At 48.2% G+C, this 21425-nt stretch overlaps 1 protein-coding gene across 2 annotated transcripts in view; it reads left to right on the top strand.

Moving 5' to 3' along the window:
* Positions 1–21425, top strand: part of MYO1H (myosin IH) — an 833585-nt gene that overhangs the window by 745370 nt on the left and 66790 nt on the right. For both annotated transcript variants that reach the window (XM_069619421.1, XM_069619420.1), the window contains one exon: positions 5920–5990. In XM_069619421.1, the coding sequence (XP_069475522.1) occupies positions 5920–5990 (71 nt within the window). The remainder of the gene's footprint in view (positions 1–5919; positions 5991–21425) is intronic.

Here is a 21425-nt window from a genome sequence, read left to right as displayed (position 1 = left end):
AACAAGGCAGCAGAGAAATTGTTAGGCCTGAAGCAGAAATGTTACAGAAAAAAAGCAGTAAAACATAAGCATACTAGCCAACTGCTTAAGAGAAAAAACCAATAAGACATATTTTCATGCAATAAAATACAATTCAGGGAGTAACCACTATAGTAACAAGAGAAAAATGAAAACAGTCCAAGTAGTCTAGAGTAAATTATATGAGGCTGCCTTACACAATAAGGAGGATCAACACCATTACATGAAAGGAGAAGACCTAACATCATTAAGTGAGGAACACAGAAATAAGCTTAATATTCTGATCAGGAAGGAAGAGGTGTTGTCATGGCCATGGCCCCAGTACTCCAGACCCTGCACCATCAGGGCATGAGATCAAGGGGCAACACAGCTTTTATTGTCCCTTGGGGACAATACAACTTGGAGAGCCCAACTGGACTCAGTCCTGGGGCCTTTGGCGCCAGGCTCATAAATAAATGTGCACTAGCAGATTTTATTTGCTGCAGGTACTTGGTTTCCCCTGCAGGGGCCCCCATGTGCTTTGGGTCGGCCGTGGCTGCTGGAAAGGTTGAATGCACGTGTTAAGCATCCTTTTAGGAGTGGCAGGGCGGGGCCGATGAGTCATAACTATGGGTGTGGCCAGAGCAGGCTATATAAGCCCGCTCTGCCTCCCAGCATGCGCTTCTCGTTATTCTGCAGTTGCAGCGCAACGCTCACCGCCGCCTAAGCGCCTCTTACCTGTTCCGAGCTACCAGCCAGAGCGCACCTTACCTGTCTTCAGCTACTGGCCAGAGCGCACCTTACCTGTCTTCAGCTACCAGCCAGAGCGCACCTTACCTGTCTCCAGCTACCAGTCGCAGCACATACCTTGCCATCTGCTTCCTTCGGCACGCATCCTTGTGGAGTCTGGCGTTCATCCTCCATATTACCTGCTATCCGCTTCCTTCGACACGCATCCCCGTGGAGTCAGGCATTCATCTTCCATCTCCAGACCTCCGGGTAGCAGCGCTCCAACTCGACGTTGTGACAGACAGTGCCTGCAAGGGAAAAAGACAAAGACAAGGTTAAAAACCTATAAGACAATATGTTTAAGGTCGCACTTAGACCAATCCTTGCGCTTGACCTAAAACCAACACTCACCATCTGTTGGGACATCGTGAACTCCATTCTCTTCTCCTTTGGCCTCGCCTCTTGCACCACAACTACCGCTGGGCCGCATATCACCTACTGGGGGGAGAAAGCGGAGAAAAGACATTATTACAAAGATACAGACAATAATCAAGAATCAAAACCTCAATATTTAAAAGCCAAAAGACACTTACATTTAGGAGTGGATCAGTCACAGCCGGTCTGGGCTGCCATGCACATGGATCAGTGAAGGAACTCGGTCCATTCAACGCGCCTCCTGCTATGAGAAGCAGGATGGAGAGCTTGCCATCATCAATCTACAGGTGAGACTATGTGGGTCAGCATATGCTCACCACATTCTGGGAAGAAGGGTTAGAGAGAGACAGCAGTCACATAGCACCCTTCTCACGATCTCTCATATCCTCGCAAGGGCAGTGCCAACAATCAGCACAGTTCACCGCACACAAGCAGGGGAAAAAGCCTGACAAGGGAATTCACTTCCAGGGAGGACTGCGACCGTGCCCCAACGTCCCCGCAGAGACCAGGTGAGCGTAACAGGTGTTGAAGGCGATCGCCTCCTTGAAAGTCAGCAAAGCCCAGGACTGGAAAGCTTCATAGCCCAATTTTATAAGACCTTGTCAGGTGTGTTGTCATCCCCATTGCAAACCTTACTGAATTCCTTCATTGATCCAGGCAAAATATCTTCCTCCACATCACAAGCAACAATAGCAATTATCCCAAAACCAAGTAAATATCTGACAAATTGCGGGTCATATGGACCCATTGCTTTACTAAATTTAGAATGCAAAATATTCACAAAAATCTTGTCAGATAAGCTGGAAACCCTACTGCCTACATTGATTCACCCAAACTAATCAGTGTACATTAAATCCAGATAAACATTTGATAATATCAATAATGGTACATCTTATAAAACAAGTAGGTTTCAAAAAGGTCAGTCTGTCCGGCTATCCATAGACGCAGAAAACATGTTTGACAGGATGGTCTGGAGGATCCCTGATGTAACGATGGGACTGGGGGAGGTCTTTAGAAGATGGGTGTCAGCGAATTATGTGCATCCTACCACCATGCAATTATCATACCTATCCTAAAGAACATAAAACATGCAATCATCATACCTATCCTAAAGAAACCTACAGCTAACCCTCTTCTTGCTTCTAATTTCTGTCCTATATCCCTCTTACCTTTCCTATCCAAACTCCTTGAGCGCCTTGTTTATTCACAAATCTCATCATTCGTATCTAGCCTATACCTCCTTACTCCGACTCAGTCTCGTTTCCGCGCCCACTATTCAACTGAAACAGCCCTTACCTATGTGCTTAATTCTCTTCTCACTGCTCGTAACTCCAAACACTCATCTATTCTTATTTTACTTGATCTGTCCGCTGCCTTTGACACTGTAGATCATTCTCTGCTCCTGGACTCTTCTCTCCTCCCTTGGTCTACGTGGGTCTGTTCTATCATGGTTTTCATCTTACCTATCCAACCGTACCTTTGCTGTCTCTTGGGGCAGCAACATTTCCCCTCACGTTCCTCTGGTCCATGGCGTTCCTCAAGGTTCAGTCCTTGGTCTCTTTCTATTTTACTTATATACTTCCTTTCTTGTCCCATTATCTCATCCTTTGGAGTGTCACACCACTTCTACGCTGACGACACCCAGCTCTTTCTATCCTTCTCGTCCTTCTCCTCGGACATTCATCAGACTCTCTCATCCTGCCTCACTGCCATCAAGTCTTGGATGACCTCTCACTTCCTCACTCTCAATGCCGAAAAAACACAGGTCCTATTCTTTCCCGCAAACACTCTCATCTCGCAATCTCCTCCCTCTTCCAACTCTTTTCCTCCCGCCTGTTTCTCAATCTCTTCCTCCGCCCGCAATCTTGGCATTTACTTTGATTCCAATCTCTCCTTTGACCACCACATCTCCCTTACATCCCGCACCTGTCGATTTCATCCCTACAACATTTGCAAAGTCCGCCCTTTTCTCACTTTCCACGCTACAAAACTCCTCATCTCCTCACTAGTCTTCTCCCGACTATTCTATTGTTCTGTTCTGTTCTGTTCTTTGGTCCTCCCCACTCATGCCTTGCTCCTCTTAAATCGATCTATCATTCTTCAATTCGCTCACTCTGTCTTCTCTCCTACCATGACCCAATTTCTCCTTCCATGGCCTCTCTTGGCTGGTTGCCTTTCTATTCTCAACTTAAATACAACTTCCTCTGTCTTGTATTCAAATGTCTCTATGGCCTTGCTCCTGACTACCTTGCATCTCTCCTTTCTTTTTACTCTCCATCTCGCTCCCTCCGCTCTACAAATCTTTTTAGGCTCAATGTCCCACGCCCCCCTTGTGCCCAATCCTGTTTTCGCTTGTTCCAGCTCCTAGCCCCTCTTCACTGGAACATGCTTCCCCTGTCTCTTTGCTCTATTACTTCCTATCCTCTGTTCCGTTCCTCTCTAAAAACCCACCTGCCACAGTTCTCTAATTGATTTAATCTGCTTATGAACACTGATTAATTTACTCTTATGAACGCTAATGGATTGTTACTGTTTATGAACACGGATTGACTGATTACTCACAGGAATGCTAATTGATTGTTACTATTTTGAACACAGTTTGAATGTTACTGTTTATGAATGCTAATCTGCATTCTAATTCATTATATTGTTGACTGTACTATGTAATGCGCTTTGGACAAAGGTGCTATATAAAACACAATGGACCTCATTACGAATATGGAGGTAGCCATGGTGCTATTAGCGCCATGGCTGCCTCCATACCGGGCTCCAATACCGGGTTCCTGCAATGAGGACTTACCGGGTCATTCCGACACAGGAGGACCCGGTAATTCCTCCTTGCAGGAACCCATCCCCATTCCCATTTGAGCCCCCAAAGGGCTCAATGGGAATGGGGAGGGAGGTAATAACGGGCACATTACAAATGGCCCGTTATTAGCTCCCTCTTCCCCTCGCGGGACCCGGAAAGGACGCCTGGTTTTGCCAGGCATCCTTACAGGGTCCCGCAAAGGGATCCTCGTAATTGCGCATCACGTATTGAAGGGTGCCGGTCCCGCAACAGCACCCTTCATTACGTGAGCGCAAGCCTCGTAATGAGGCCCAATAAATACAAATACAAATACTTGCAAGTGAACTAATGGTAATCTCTCAGATGGTTAGGCAGGGGTGCACACTCTCACTGCTGTTATTTGCCATATTTATGAAACCCTTTGCTGAGTGGGTCATAGTGACAAAAATATACGGGCTATACAATTTGGCAACAGAGAACACAAGTTGGCAATTTTTGCCAACGATGTTCTTACTCTCAATTATGCATCCATCCATGACATTGGATGCATTACTGGAAGAATTTTAGTCGTACAGAAAGGTATTAAGATTCAAGATTAACAAGATAAAATCTGAATTGTTGCCCTAAGGTTATAAACCGAGGAGGAAAGAACAATAGAAACCGGACTCCTTTTAAATGTGCCAATGCTAAAGAAGTGATATGTGACATTCGGTCTAGTTGTCAAAATCCAAAAGACCACTGTTGTTATATGTAAATCCACTAACTAGATACACATTGGAAGCCTGGGACGTGTTAGCAATCAAGACAGAGCTGATAACCTTCCCCTCACCCTTTCACTCCAATTTATAATAATGCAGATTTTTGGCCTGCTAAGGAAAGAAATTCATTTCTCAACTGGAGGGAAAACAGGGGATGCTGCATAAGCAATAGGTTTAGAGGCAGGAACATAAAGTCCTTCCCAGATTGTAAAGAGGAATTCTTCCTCCAAGAAGTAGATAGATGTCAACATGTTCAAAGGAGACACTGGGTGATGCATCCTCAAATCAAGCAAGCAGTGACAAGCTACTATACCAGCATGAAAGGTTGTTCGTAAACAAAATCCCAAGGGTCTAATTTCGGGTATATATCAAATTTTAGAATTCTCATCTACAACTTCCACATGACCATACATAGCGAAAAGGGAAAATGACCTAGGCAGAAATATTTTACAGTGTGACTGGGGAGAGGTCTGTGAAAGAATGAGCAAAGCTACACATTGCCTGCAATTTAGAGAAACTAACTACAAGCTCCTAAACAGAAGCTATATGACCCCAGCTAGAATAATAAGAGTGTCCGACATGGTAAATGGGCGGTAGGAAAGGATCTCTCTTACATTTCTGGTGGGAGTGCCAGAGAATTCAAAAATAAATGGGAAAATCTCAGATATACTGGGGATAGACATGCCTCAGGATCCAATAACTATTTCGCTAGATCTCAATTCTTAGGGTCACAACATCTGTTCTGCAGGTTCACACCATCTGATATCGACCCTTTTATTGGCTGTGAAATTGTGGTAGGTGGAAAGTAGAAAATCGGAATCACCACAGGTTACTATGTGGTGGCACAAAGTGTGGTTAATTTTAACACTAGGAGTTATTACACACTATTTTAGTTTATTAATAGGTTCAGCATGAATATTGTAATTTGGGTGGGCCTTCATTCATATTGAAACAACCCAAGTTAGATATTGACTACACAACTGAATGAACATGAGCAAAGTATGCTTGCTAGTTATTGATAAAGACATGTAACATCCAATCAGACTTTTTTCTAGCCGTGGAAAGGTCATGCTAGAAAGGTCTAACTACGGTTGGGTGGGTTCCGATTTAAATATATATAACTTTCGTTTGAAGACTGTAGACTTGTATTTGTCATTAACAGATGTACCAATAACATTTGCATTGTTCAGTAATTTAAATGTATGTTTTTAGGTATTTCTGTTAGTAATCTGAGTGATGGAATCTTTGTTATCCATGTGCCTGCTGACGACAATAAACAAAAGGTAAACATTCAATATCATTCTTTATCTTTTTCATTATTTCAAAAGTATTTAGGGTAAATATTATCTGTGTGTAATCAATTTAAAAAATGTTGAATTTGATTTTCGAAATATTTTTAAACTAGCAAATGTGTTATGCTATTGTTGGGTCTTACTTTTTCTTTTTGGTTGCCTGTGTTTCTTTGTGGGTGATATAATGGAATATGTGATGTCACCATGGAGTGTTTTCATACCCAGGGTCCTACAAGTTTCAGTTGGGTATGGCTTGACTCGGTGGTGGGTGCCAGTGGGTCCATCTACATGTGTACCTATTTGAATACCTATAACTGGCAACATAAATTAAGGGAATTAACTTAAAGTCTCACCTGATGGCTCTAGTGTACATATCGTAAAATGGGACGCTTCAATTAGCGCCCAGTTGATCTCCAGATGACCAGGAGACAGACACTGCAAAGCCAGTGCAGAGCTGCGGTTCAGGGAGCATCTATCCGACAAAATACGTCCTGCCAAATAGGGAAACATTCTCGTGCCAGGAAGGCACAAGAACTGATTTGTTAGCCAGAGGAAGGCTGGGGAAAGAAGGAGATTTCTCTAACAGCCAAGGAGTTGCTGTAGTTGGATGAAAATAACCTGGTCAAGACAAGACCTGCTTTTAGTCCACGAGAAGGGAGTCACCCCTCTGGATCAAGAAAACATCTCCTTTGAATTAGTTAGCTTAGTGTGTAAGGGACAGAGATAGGATTTTGACACTGGACAGTGGGACTTTTACTTTGGACATTCTGACACTAGTTATTTCCATTGAGGCAGGCAAACCCCTCTTAGAGTTATGGGGAGTTAGGGTTTTCTTACTGCTGAGCATCACAGAACATCAAACCTGCTGGTATTGAGGTGCTCATCTAGATTTGCTCCAAGCACAAAACACTGCCCTTCCAAACCTGCTACTACATTCTTCGTGCTCTTTCTACTTGTCGCTGAAGGCAGGACCTAGTGCCATGTCTGTGACCAGATTGTGCGCGAAGCAAAAGTTATGTGCACTTGCACTTAAACTCAATGCCAAGGTAATCATTCCTCTAGTCATCATGCACCGGCAGAGGTTGAAGGGGGCGGGAACGGTCGGGAGCGGTGCTCCTATACTTTTTATTTTTAAGTTTCACTGTTCTTATACTTTTATTTTAAAAATAAACCGTTCTGGAATAGTTTTAAAATAAAAGTGTAGGAAGACGTTGTAGCTTGCACTTAAGGGCACTGCACTGAACATTTACTTAAATAGCAGGTGTGTTTGTTTCGGGGTTTGAATTGTGTGAGGGAGGGGGCTCAGCGATGGGGTGTGTGGAGAGCGAGGCAGGCCAGCAGGGAACATAATTCTACTACTTCTTTTTGTACACTTCGACCACTGTGCACCGGGTGGAGCTCCAGCTGCTTCAAACTGCCAATGGTCATCGTCACATCTTGAGCACTTCCAACCCAATGCATGGGCCCATCCAACATCCTAGCAGTCGTCACTACCCTGGACTGAGATGCTCGTCCAGGGTAGTGACGACTCTACAGTAGGGAAACAGGGTGCTTGGCCGTATTACGTGTAACACAGTAATCTGTTGCTATGGGCCCTCCAAGCCACAACCATTGCCATGCACACCAGCCTTTATGTCTGTGGCTACTTTCCAGCTTTATTTTCTCTTTCTGTAGACTTGGTTCACTCTCCTGTGAAGCCTTAGTACAGTTCCATGTGCTATTTGGGTGTGAGTCCCAGACCCGTCTTTCTGGCTTTATTCTCTCTTTCTGTAGACTTGATCCACTCACCTGCCAAGCCTTATTACAAGTCCATGTACAATTTGGGTGCGAATCCCAGACTCGCTTTTCCTGCATACCTTGTGTTATGGCTTATGTGAGTGCTGGCTCCTGTGGAGCTTCCTTCCCCCATTAGCAGCTTGGGATGGTGTGCTGGTGTGCTTTCATGGTCCCCTGGTCTCTGAGGCGCCCGGTGTCTCGGTCCGCTTCTGGGCTGCGCGATCCTCATGTCCTGGACTGGCCCTGGATTCTTTCTCCCTCTGCACAACATCCCGGTCAGCGCCCATATGCATATAAGGCTCGTCTTGGATCTCGTGGTTCCTCCTGGAAGGGCTCGACACACTGTCAAGTCCTTCGTTGGTTTTATCTTACTTTTGCCAATCACTGTTCATGAACCACTAGACTGAAAACAGTGCTTCCAATGTGCACTCTGTATCGCTCTGCATTCCCTCCTTGTCTCAGTAGTAGGTAAGTATTGAGATGTTAACTCCCTCGTGCCTTTCTCGTCTCAGAATTAAGTGAGTATTGAGATTGTAACTCACTAGTACTCCTTGCCTCAGTATTCTCCCTTGGAGTAGCCTTAGCAAAGTAGATAGGATGTGAGGGTAAGTGTGAAGAGGAATGAGGAGAGGAAGGGCAGGTGGGGTAATTCTGCAAAGGGGCACCAGGGTCATGTGCTTGGCAGGAATACTGTGGTCTCCCGCTGTGGTTGTCACTGGTCCCAAAGGGGGTTTCCCTTTGCATGAGATCCACCCGCTGAGTACCACCCCCAAGGGGCTATCGGGTAGCAGCCTCACCACCCTGGCCTCATGGGAAGGGGCTCCCCCTTTGGAAGCAGTGACTACATCATGGGATTCGTCACAGCATTTACAAATTAAACTCTCGCAACTTCAGCAGCATTACCAGCTGTTACTACAGTGAAGCAAAAGGCTCATGATTGTTGGGGGTCACCTGCCATGGATATCCGGCAGGCGCCCCTGGGTGCTCTTCCTTTGAGCACATCACAGGCCCATTATGTGTGGGGGTTGGGGCCTGCCCTGGACATCCGGCAGGCCACTAGGCAGTATGGACATCTACGCCATCGGGGTGGGGCACAGCCTGCCAGGCCCCTGACCGTGCGGACCTCAGCCACCATCCTGGCATGCAGGTCCCACGGCATCAGGGCATGCAGGCCTGTGCCTCCACGTGTAGGCCTGCTGCTTACATCAATAATGAGACACAGACTCAGTTGTTCCTCTTTGGGAGTCTGCAGCCGTACTGTCGCACATGCCTGCAGGAGCTCCTTTTATTAGCTTGGGCCATGACATAGTCATGGCCCATTTTAAAAGGACAATACACGTGGGAGGGACACATCCCCTTAAAGGGGCAATGCACATTGGAGGGTCACCCATAACACTCCTCCTTTTTCATAACAAACAAACCAACATGGCTAACACATACATGAGTCCCACCTATTATAGAACGACACACTACTTCTCACTTCACGCCTTGCGGGGTGACCAAATACTAAAAACATAACACTCACACATACCTAACTAACTGAAAATAGTTACAAACAAAACACATGCTAACCAATTCTAAAACCCACTCCACGTATAACAGTCGCGGTGGGTGAGCCGCCGATGGAGTGTGGGCAGCTACCCCACAATTTACAAGACCCTTTATTAACCTGGGGTTCAGAGCTGCAACTGCTGACACAGCGCCAAGGTCGTCGGCCAGCTCTACGCACACCCCACAACTGCGGGGCCACCGCTTCACCTTATGGTTATTTCGTGAGACCACTCTAAGCATGTGATTACTATGCAGGTTTACCGCAGCAAACACACAGGGTTACAGAGTCCTCATTAATCATTTGTAGGACCGTAGAACACCAACTCGTCTTCTCTCAGCGTCTGTTCAGGAGTCACTTCCTGGGTCCAGGTCCAGTGACGGTACAGTTCCTGGCCGGCAAAGCTGCACCTGACGGGTGCCAGGGGCCACATCGGCATAGTTCCCTGATGTTCAGGTCAGGGCAGCGGGACACTGGTCACCAAGCATCCACGCTTCTCCCTGTGCTGTTGGTGGGGCACGGGGTGGCAGGACATCATTTGCCCCTTCTACAGCGATGTTCCACAGTCCAGAGTGTTTCCTTCCATTACGGGCGCCGAAGGGCGCACAAGCACTCATGCCGAGCTGCAACCCATTTCCAGCCTGTTGCCCTGACTCCTGGGGTTGGGGTCCAGGGCCGCCTGGATCACTGATCAAACACACTTTGTCTGACCTCTGGGGTCCTGGAGGTATTTCCTTTTCTCCCCCCCCCACACCCATTCTAGTCTGGTCCTTCGATGGCGTGGCCTGCAGGGTGTTCCTGATGAACCGCAGTTGGGGCCACCAGTTTGGCAGGCAGGGTGGCTCACATTCAGCTGGCAATAGGCCGGGAGACAACCACCTCTTTGCGGGTTGGCGTTCTTTATTGCTTGCTGTTACAGTGCACCCGGCCTTGTCTGGCTGGCAACGCTGGGTTAGATTGGAGTCACCGGTGCAGGTGGGAGCCACCCTCTCGAATTGGAACCCCGGGCACTGCACAAGTGATGAGGGACCTGACGTGCAGAGTGCAGCACGTTCAGATGCACTGTGCTTGGAACCATGTTGGGGTGCTGGTGGATGAATTCTGCCCCTCGGCCTGTGTCGACATGGCGTACGTGATCGCTCTCATCCCTCTGGATTGAGCGGAACAATCCCGACCTGCCCAGTGCGCCACTTCCTCATGGGAGTGACAGGATCACCTGTGCTCGCTGGTCAGACCCCATGTGGTTGGACTCAGGGGGCGGTAGGCATCTCCCCAAACCCACGATGGCCTGGTCCTTTGACCTGATGGCACGCCGGGTGATGTCGGCAGGCAGGCAGGGTCACCAGCTCCTTGGTCCTCAGATGGTCTAGTAGGGGACCTTTGTGGCAGTGTGTCGAAGCCACTTGTAGGGGGGGCACATGTCTTCCATGTTAGGGTGTCCTGTCTCTCCATGGCACTGTTGTTCCGGTGTAGTGCGCAGGGCGTTCTAACGTCCTGGATCAGAGCCTCGACGACCATGATAGTGGAAGTCCCCTTGTTGAGGTGTTGTGGTCCCTATAGGTGGTGGTGCCGTAGCCCCGCTTTGTGTCTTGTGCCTTGCCACGGGTTGCCCCTTGGGATTGGCTGCTGGGGCGCCTCTAGGCTGCAGTTGCTATCTGCATTACCACCGGTCATCCTGGGACCTTGCTGGGACTGCGTTGGGTGACGTGTCTCTCTCAGGATGGGGGCACTGTGCTTTCCGTTAACCGCCCGTCGGCCTGGGGTCATGGCAGACCTGTCCTGCTGCCGCTCCAGGCAGGGGCACCTCCTGGCCCTCCCCGTCAGGCCCAGGATCAAGCTGAGGGCCCTTTTGCTATCTGACCTGGGCTCCTCTGTAGAGGGACATCTTTATCATATTCCATGTGCCCACAGTCACCGCCTCCTGGCCCGGGTACACACCAGGAGTGCCCGCATGGTGCGCCAAAATATCACTCCGCTCTGTCTTGGAGCCTTTCAACATTCACTGCCTCAGGGGTGGGGGCAGGATCACCGCTGGGGCTGCATGCACTGAGTGGTTTCAGACATCTGGGCTGTCTCAACAATGATTTTCGTTTCCCCGACATGGAGCACAGTACTCCTCACCGCCATTGGCCCGGGCCCTATACAGGGACCTCTCCCCCTCACCAGTTCGACCTTGGAGCAATTTTAATGTTCACGATCGCGGGCCCTGGATCTCAAACGGCCGCTTTTATTTCTTTCTCTTGTTGCAGTGGACACCGCAGGGTGTGCAGGTTGGTTCCCCCCTGGCTGCACGAGCACCCTCATTGCAGAGGGCTGTGGCCAGGGAGACCACCGACAGAGCTTCTCCACCCCCTGCCTTTGGCTGCGCAGAGGCATCTTCACCCTGCCTTCGGTCGCCGCAGCAGCCATTTCACTTCTTTGCGGGGAAGGGGCGGGGCCAGCACAGCTTCCCCCAACGTGGCGAATGCTGCTCGTTACTTCTTTATCTCCGACGGGAGGTACCGCCGGGGATAGCAGCATGGTTCACCCGGGCGGGGTGCCACACTGCTGCGGTTGCGGCAGCACCTCCGCCGCCTCCTCTTCTTGTTCGCTCCCGATCGGAGCAGTCTCCACTGTTGCTGGGGCCAGAATGACCACAGGGCCCCGGCACGGCACCTTTTATCCGTGGCAGACATGCCGGGCGCCGGCGTGACATGGCGGCCCCGCAAACCGGATGCTGCCGGGAATCACTGTCCGCCTCTCCCCATCACCGCCAATGCGGCAGGGGCAGGATGGCTAGAACCCCGACCACACGAGCACCCTCTTTTCTGAGGGCCGCGGCCAGGGGGGGAAAACGCTGGGACGGCCCGCACCCATCTTTTTCTCTCTCCGGGGCCAGGGCAGCAGCTGCCGCTCGCATCTTCATCCCTGCAGCAGACACCGCAGGGGGGCCACCATGCTCCGATCCTGGCCGCACAAGCACCCCCATCACTGAGTGCCGCGGCTGGGGCGAGGCACGTCAGGGCTCCCTCGCACCTCTCCTTCATTGTGTTTGCAGGGGAGCCCGGGCACACACCGCCCACGCAGTGGCAGTGAGGCGCAGGCCACGCTGGACCCGCGGTGGGGTCGAACGTTCCTCTTTCCCCCCCACCACTCACTGTCAGCAGGGGGGGGAACACGTGGACACGCCCTCGTCGCCATTGTTGGGGGTCGCCTGCCATGGACATCCGGCAGGCCCCTAGGCGGTATGGACATCAACGCAATCGGAGTGGGGCACAGCCTGCCAGGCCCCTGACCGTGCGGACCTCGGCCACCATCCTGGCGTGCGGGTCCCACAGCATCAGGGCATGCAGGCCTGTGCCTCCACGTGTAGGACTGCTGCCTACATCAATAATGAGACACAGACTCAGTCGTTCCTCTTTGGGAGTCTGCAGCCGTTCTGCCGCACGTGCTACAGGAGCTCCTTTTATTAGCTTGGGCCATGACGCAGTCATGGCCCATCTTAAAAGGGCAATACACGTGGGAGGGACACATCCCCTTAAAGGGGCAATGCACATTGGAGGGTCACCCATAACAATGATGAAGCTTTAGTCATGGTTTCTAATAGCGTGTGTCCTCCCACAGATGCCTGATTCAGCTGCCCTCAGATCCCTCTGCCGGCTTCTTCCACAAAACTGGATGTGAGCTCGCAACATGACCTCAGTTACTTTTTTTCTCCATGCTTCACAGAATGCTTGTTCACACCTCAGAACATTTTATAATGCAGTCGCAAATCTTCAACTTCTTTATCAAAATGTCTACCCCAAAACATTTGGGTTTTAAGAGGTGCAGAGACGGCAAAGTGAAAATGTCTCTTACTGATCCCAACTGCATTTGTCTTTGAAGGATTGGCATTGAACACAAAATTGTGTATTGTGTCCGTCGAAGACCACGAAAGCTTTAAAAGGAAGGTTTTCAAAATGTGCCCTCATGCGCTTGTCTTTGAAATCAATGAGTACCACCCCTTTGGAGAAAATAATCTTCTGAAGGTAGCAATTCTAAAACAGTTGAGGGATCCACCGAAAGGCCCAAAAAGAGAGCGCAAAAACACTGCAAAAGATCACGAACGAGAAGCAACTCCCATCATTAATTTTCATCTACCTTGAAGAATAAGAAGAGGCACCACGGACACTGCTACTGGAAAGATTCCTTGCCTGACAAACAGCAAGTCCACTTCCGAACTTAGTCTGCTTTGGCAAAACAATGGGAAGAACCAGATCAAGAAGTCTTGACATTCTCAATAATGGAGCAATGGTTTTGACTTCAAAACCAAGGAAAACATCAGAACTCATTGCACCCACAAAGGCTGGCATGGACCCCGAAAAACATAATTCCCACTCACCAAACAGCCTGGATTGTAATGGCTTGTGTCCTCACTCAGTTTTCTCATCTTAGATACACATTCTTTCTGTGGCAGCAGATCTCGGAAACTTTGATAGCATTGGGCGCTCTATGGCTGTTATCATCGAGTCCAGACATGACATTGGTACAAATGGCCTGCACTGTAACCCATGACATCAGTTTCTTTTTTCTGCATTCTCAGCACACTTCTCGGGAACTAGAATTCAATGCTTCCCAATAAATTTTCTGATGCATTTGAAATTAACTTCATTTTGGGCGATTATGTTGACTCCAAAACCTACAGGGTTCAAAAGTGTCAGGATTGCAACACAAAAATGTCCCTCATCGACCCTCATAAAGTTTGTCTGTGGTGTCTTAGTGCCAATCACGCTGCTGCCAATCATGGGTCATGCCAAAACATGACATCTAACGATTTGAAGAGGGCATCGAAATGGGCTCTCGGGCGTTCAGCATCAAAGTCACCCAGTACCACCCCTTCCAATCGAATGTCTGATGAGGACAGCAACTCCACGGTTGAAAATCACTGGAGAAAACTGAAGAAAAGTTCTAAAAAGCATGAACAACAATCCCACTCGAGGAGCAAATCCAGTCATTCGTCTTCTTCATCTAAAAAGAAAAAGAAGAGGCAGAGATACTTATACTCTGCATCTGACTGTCGAGCCCACTGTGCCTGACAAAGCCGACAGGGAGTCCCGTCCTTCCTACGTGCCCCTAAAGCCCATAGAGGGCTAAGACCTTGATGAAGCCTTGAGAGCCCTCAACATCGTCAGAACCCTGTTGACTGCCATGCTCTTCGCCATTGTGTCTGCACTGACTTTGAAAGGCCCTTTGACGTCAACAGAGGAGCAATCCTTCACTTCAAGGAACACTCACAAATCCAGTAAGGATTTCATAGGCCCATTCCAAAGCATCCTTGACGATGAAGCTGATACGATTCCGTTCGAAGTCAAGCTAATGGAACCGATTTGAGCCCCCAAAAAGTTTCAGAGGGAGGAGGACAGAATAACAGAATTAGCACTGCATCTAGTGGGCTAGACACTTCTCCGGGGGTGGAATTTGAGCAGCCAAACTCCCATGCACATCTTAATGCAGCGTACAGGAAAATGATGACAAAAGTCACATATGCAATAGATCCTGCGGTGTGGGAATGGCAGAGCGGAGGAGCCTGGTTGGGGAGGCACCACAGCATGGGAGGCCTAAGGCTCTGACTAGCCGAAACCATCTCTCAGAGGGCCCGCCAGCAAGACATTTGATCATGCAGTGCAGGAGTTCTGGAGCCTGGCGGGAGAGGCACAACAGTGTAGGAAGCCCTCGGCCACACCCAATGGAAGCCATCCAGGTAGGTGGGCCGAGCACCCCAGGGCCTACTTGGCCAACTGCCAGGCTCTCTGTGCAGCTGTGGGGGGGCCCACGCTAGACTGCCATGGGACAGAGAGACATCAGGGCCATTGAGGAGGGATTTTGACCCGCAGGGGCTCCGGGATCAAGGACAGTGCCCATACCACCGGGGAGAGATGGTGGTTGGGCCCACCACCAGCTGACCTGGGGGCCCGCACATCTGACTCACAGTGATGACATGTGAAGCCTGTCTGGGCTCGGCACCTGCAACAATATTACACTACCCCAGAGTGGTGCATCAGGGCCACTCTAGGTAAAGCTAAAGGCATTGTCATTGTTGTCGCACCTCCCAGCTGGATAGGGGCTCACATTAGGAGACTCCCACGTTCCATGTCTGGCCCCCCTGGTCCCGGGAGCACTGGCTCACACCAAGGGATGGGTGGATCAGCCTGACCCAGTGCTGCAAGGCTTGGCAGGGTGAGGCACTCCTTCACCGGGGACAGGACACGGGGAGCCTCAGCTCATGCCATACACAACAGCCCAGGCCGGGGTTGGAATGGGGACATGGAGAATTGGGCCAGATGAAATAACGTCTGGATAAGAGGCATTCCCACTAGAATCCAGGACTCGGAAATGGAGAGCTACGTCCAGGGCCTTTTTCAGAATCACCCTGGCATTACCAGATGAAGAGCACATCGTCCTGGACTGCATTCACATGGTGTACTCACAAAAATCCAGTAGCCTGGTCCCAGATGTCCTCACAAGGAGACACTTCTACATGGTCAAGGAGGAAATCCTCAAAACATCCAGATCAAAGCGAGAGCAACGCTACAACGACACCAAGATACAACTCTTTCAGGACCTAGTCCCCTCCACAATGGCAAAGCAAAGCACCTTCAGGGAGGTGACCGCCTGGCTGAGAGAGAATGTCAAATACCACTGGGGCTTCCCCTGCTCACTACAGTTCGCCCTAGAGGACAAAAGTGGGTCCGTCTCATCTACCAGGGAGGTGGATCCTCTGCTGTCCCCGGACGCATCGGGGGATCCTGGGCCGGATGGCTCGCAGGCTAGGCCCACTCTACACGGCCATGGTCCACAGAGGGACCCTGATGTCTGGATCCCGGAGGGTCCCCTATGCCTGGTCCTGCTCCAAATATACCAAGAGGCCCTGTCCCCTGAGGGTAGGCGACTGCCTCCCTCTCAGGCTGATCTCCATCGTACCTGACCGGCTCACGACTGCACGCTCACTGACCAAGTGGCTGAATGCTGCGATCCTCCCTCCGTGACTGACAACACCTCATTGGTGCAGTTGTAGCTGCTCTCAGGGCATTTTAACTGTCAGACATTTAACCAAGCTGCCTCCACTTGCTAAACCTAGTTCATACACAGGGTGCACCCCAACGATCGTCCGATATACCGCATAGTTGGTTCATTGGTTGCACACACGACCAACCAATGCCCAAACTTCACAACCTAATGTTTCCACTTCCCCTGTTATGGTCAGTGAATACACTTCTTCTCTCATGGTTTGTGCGCGCAATGGACACCGATATTTCTCACTAGATATACCTCACATAAGCAACAAATGCACTAAACCCCCACCCGCCTAAATCTTCCTTGAACTGCAGCGCCACACTGACACCCACCACCAGTATTACACTCAATGCCCAGGGATAAAACTCCCAGATAAAAAGAAAGGGAATCCTCTGTTACCTGTGACAACTGTCAGGCAAACAAATCTTCCTACAAGAGACACACTTGCTACAATCCGACAAACAACGTCCCGAAAACCCCTGGCTCCCAAAACATTACTTTACGCCCCACAACGCCAGAATAAGAGGGGTTCCGGTATTCATAGCCAGAGATCTATTTTTTAGGTTCTGCGCGATCAGAAAATACTTTGAGGGCTGATTCCTCATTGTGAAGGGCCTCCTGGGTGGCAACCTGGTAAGCTTAGTCTGCGTATATGCCCCTAATGATTCCCAAAATATGTTCTTCCGGACACTAAGTCCCATTAAGTTTTGCTGAAGGTCTTCTCATATTGGGTGGAGACTTTACCGTGACGCCCAACCCCAAGCTAGATAAGTCTTTCAACTGACACAAACAGATTTTCAGAATGCCTTGGCCCTACTCCCACTCTTCTGTGACTGAGTGTGGTAGACTCATGGAGGGTACTCCACCTGGAGGAAACTGATTTCACGTTATTCTCACACATACGTATGGGTCACTCTCATCTCAACCTTCCACTAATGCTGCCAGCTTTAATCCCCTGCCTGTCTGATGTGGATATAGGAATTAGGTACCTGATAGACCACTCCCCTGTCATGGCACAGCTTCAAACATATTGCTCAGGCCCACCCCATAACCCCTGTGGCGCCAATGGGTGGCACTTCTGAGGGACCCAGTCACTTGGACGGACCTAGCAACTCAAATAAACCGGTACTTCACAACTAACGTAACCCTGAACATGCCATGGAATACTATATGGGACGACTCTAATGCCCCTCAGAAGTGTGAATGTATCTCAAGGGCTTCATCATTCTTCAAATCCAAAAAGCAGTCAGGCCTTAACTGACAGACAAGCTGAAGAGGCTTGAGAAGATCCATAAAACGTCTAAGAGTGAGTAAGGAAGCTCAGTGGAAGCACACTTAGCGGACCGTAGAGCCTAAGCAATCTCGCTAACCAAACAAGAATACTACACCCAGAGAAACAAAACCAATAGTTTACTAGCAAATACATTTAAAAGCCTCAAAGCAAGGAAACATGGGCCTCATTCCAAGGCAGCCGGTTTGTTATTAAAGTGTTGGTATTCATGTATACCGGCCCTTAACTGCACCGGCCAAATACAGATTTGCTGTTGGTGCACTTGAGTTACCTCCAGCTGGAGGTAAGGCAGGTGCCCTACCAGCAAAAAACTTTGTCATTACTGGCACCGGTATTGCCGGTACCAGTGATCACGGCAAATCCCCCCCCTATGGGACTCCATAAATGGGGAATGACACTGTCACTCGGCACTCGAGTGCCAGAAACAGTAATAGCATTTGTTGGTATCCTGGCAGGTTTACCGACAGGATACCGGCAGGGTTGGAGCAAAGCCCAATTTCCCCTGTCACTCTGAAGTGGACAGGGCGCTACAGTACAGGGATGCAACAGAGTGTGAAATCGTGCACCAATACTTCTCCCAACTCATAACCATCGTCTCCCCCTAGATAGAGAAGAACAAAGGTGCTGCATACAATACAACAAGTCTGCCTACCCTCCATCTTGATAACCGATAAGGACTCACTGGACCAACCCACAACAAAAGACAAGGTGGAAGCAACGATAGCCTCCTTCGCTACAGACAAAATCCTGGGCCTGGATAGGTTCCCCACACAGTTTTACAAGCTATATTTAAGCCACCTGGTGACCCCTTTAACTAACTTCATTCCTCACCTCTAATGCAGTGACCCAGACCATGGCAAAGTCACTAACGGTGCTACTCCTCAAACCTGGAAAACCAGGAACTGATTGCGATTCCTACCAGCCGATTGTCCTCCTGAACACGGGTGCAAATATATTAGTGAACATTTTAGCCAACAAGATCGCTGGGGTTCTCCCCACCCTTATTTACCCTGACCAGTCAAGATTTATCATACATAGGTTCACCCAGGACAATATACAAAGAGCCCATGATCTCATCGAAATGGGCTCAAGAGATGGACAAACCTTTTCCTTGCTGCCGCTGGATAGGGGCCTTAACGGTAGCCCCTGAAACCAAGATATGGGTAAATTACCTTATCACCCAACCAATATTTATGATGAAGAGGACGCTCCAGGGGTGCCCCCTATATCCCCTCCTATTTGCGTTAGCCATGGAACTCTTTGCGAGTCACATCAGGGAGAAGCAACAGGTCCTGGGGATTAGGAGCGGGGACACTTCCCACAAAACCACTTTATATGCTGACGACGTTCTCCTCTTCCTAAGAGATACTGAGAGATCTTTACCCCCTACCCCCATGCTCCATGAACTCAAACTATTTAAGAGGTTGGCCAATTACACAGTCTACTATGCAAAATCACATGGCCTATCAGACCCACAACCTGCAATTTGCAGGCTGGAAGGGAAATATCCCCTCAGTTGGTCGGATACATCATTAGAATACTTGGGAGTCTTATTAACCTCATGACATGAAGATTTGTTCAAACACAACATCCCTCCCTTCTGAAATCTCTCTCTGCGGACCTCACTAAGTGGTTGTCCTTAGAGATCTCATGGCTGGGAGTTTAAGTCTACTTGATCGAAAAAATTGTATCTTTTCTTTTTTGACTGATATTTTTTTGGTCATTTATTTGTTCTAAAATGCGGGGGAGACCCCCCACCAACCTCCCATTTCCCCCCACCTTTACCTATTCCATTACTCCACCCCATATATATATTTAATTTAATGTGACCAATTTTTCCCAAAAAAACGATCCAAAGAATTCGGTCAAATTGAAAAGGTCAAATAGTTTTTATCAAGTATACTAATACCATGGCTGGGAAGGATCCCCTCTGTCAAAATGAACATATTACCCAGTCCTTTATATGCTTTTTTTTTATTGAGGTAATACAGTTAGATCACTTTTGACCAAAACAAACATATAATTTTTCACATATATAGGACAAATAAAAAAACATTTCATTTAGTACATTAAAATAGATTTCACAATTCATTAGCCTTTACAAAAACAGTATAAAAATACACTATCATTCCTCCATCTTTCACAATTATCAACCTACACAAATATCTCTAAGGTGCAAAGAATCTAAAAAGCCAACTATGGCTATAACAAGAGAATCTGATTGACCTGATAGACATTCTGCCCAAACATTCTCCTCATCAATATCGTTTGACTAATTCCCACTTAAATAATTTGTTTAAAAAGTGGAACTTTTCCCTATTTAAACCGGGCATTGTGTAACCAGGTGCCAAAGAGTTTCCCTCCTAGCTCTATCATTACAAAAGTGACAAGACTCATCGACTCCCGTTATGATTCCATATCTTAGACTCAACTCATTTCTTAAATGACGATTCATTCTAAACTTAAACAATTTTCTTCATACAAACCTATTAGGGGGCCTAACTTAGAAGGGAGCCATGGACCCCAATCTTTTATAATCATATTTCAGGGGAACTAGATACTTAAATGCATGCAATTCCTCCATTGTTTTCAGCCACTCATCTCTATATAATACCTTTTTAACATTCGCTTGATTATCCAGTAAATGTTGGTCAGAAAGACCAATGTTCTCAAGAACCTTTGTGCACATCACCACCAGATCCGTTGTATGGCAATTCTTACATTCAGTTTTAATTTGACAAAGATCACAAAAAAGGGAGTTTTGGGGAGGGTCCAATATTTTACAATAATACAATAGAAGCCTTCACAAAGCTCTACTATCCAATGAGCACAAGCCAGTTTGTATCGTATTTCATCTATTGGAGTAGAATTTTGAAAATGTAAAACTTTTTTCCAAATAAAACCCAATTGTTTTAAAATCCTGTTCAGCAATACCCAAAATGTCCCTAATTATAGAATGTTTCTTCTAAATATGCATTTGATATATCTTGTTTATATTGTATAAATGAAATTGCACATTTTGTGCTTGTGTTATATTTTAGATTGTATGGGGTGAAAGGTTTATGTTTCAGCAAAACACCCATAATAAATAAATAAATAAGTAAATAAATAAATCTTCCTTAATGAGCATTCAGAAAAATATATATTTCATTTTATCTGGGGAGATTGGGGGGGGACATCCTAGAATCTCCTGGAAGGTCCTCTACTGTTTGGCCACAGCCAGAGCTCTGGGGTTCCCAAACGTCTGGAGATTCCTCTTGGCCTCCCAAATAGCACAAATGAGCTGCAAATTACACACTCGAGGTGGCCGCATTTGGTGGATTTGGAGCATTTGGAACAGTCAGTCACATGTATCCCCCATAAATGCTTCCCGCCATAGGCAGCAGCAAGGCGGGACACCCTCTTGAATCCACATTAGCGAAAATATTTTATTGGGATGAAGGTCACAAGCTGTAGGGCATCAATCCAGGCCTGGGTCCTTTCTTACCCATCCTCTGGAATCCACCTTTCACGCCTGGAATAGAACCCAGGGTTTTCCACCACTGGTTCGTTGGGGGGACAGGCCACCTTCGGGATCGCTACACACAAGGACGACCGTGCACTTTTGAAGAATTGAAAACCAAAGTCTCCCTCCCAGAGGCCGAAAGTTTACAATATTGCCAGATCCGAGACTGAGCCACACACTCCGAAACCCGGGTAGCCGGTACAAGGGATCCCACAGCCTTGGAATTGTTGGTCTCAGATCTCACCGGGAGAGGTAAAATATTCCAAATAAATA

The sequence above is a fragment of the Ambystoma mexicanum genome, chromosome 10 (assembly GCF_040938575.1).
Source record: "Ambystoma mexicanum isolate Mex_15411 chromosome 10, UKY_AmexF1_1, whole genome shotgun sequence".
Taxonomy (NCBI): Eukaryota; Metazoa; Chordata; class Amphibia; order Caudata; family Ambystomatidae; genus Ambystoma; species Ambystoma mexicanum.
This window is presented reverse-complemented; position numbering and strand designations above follow the sequence as displayed.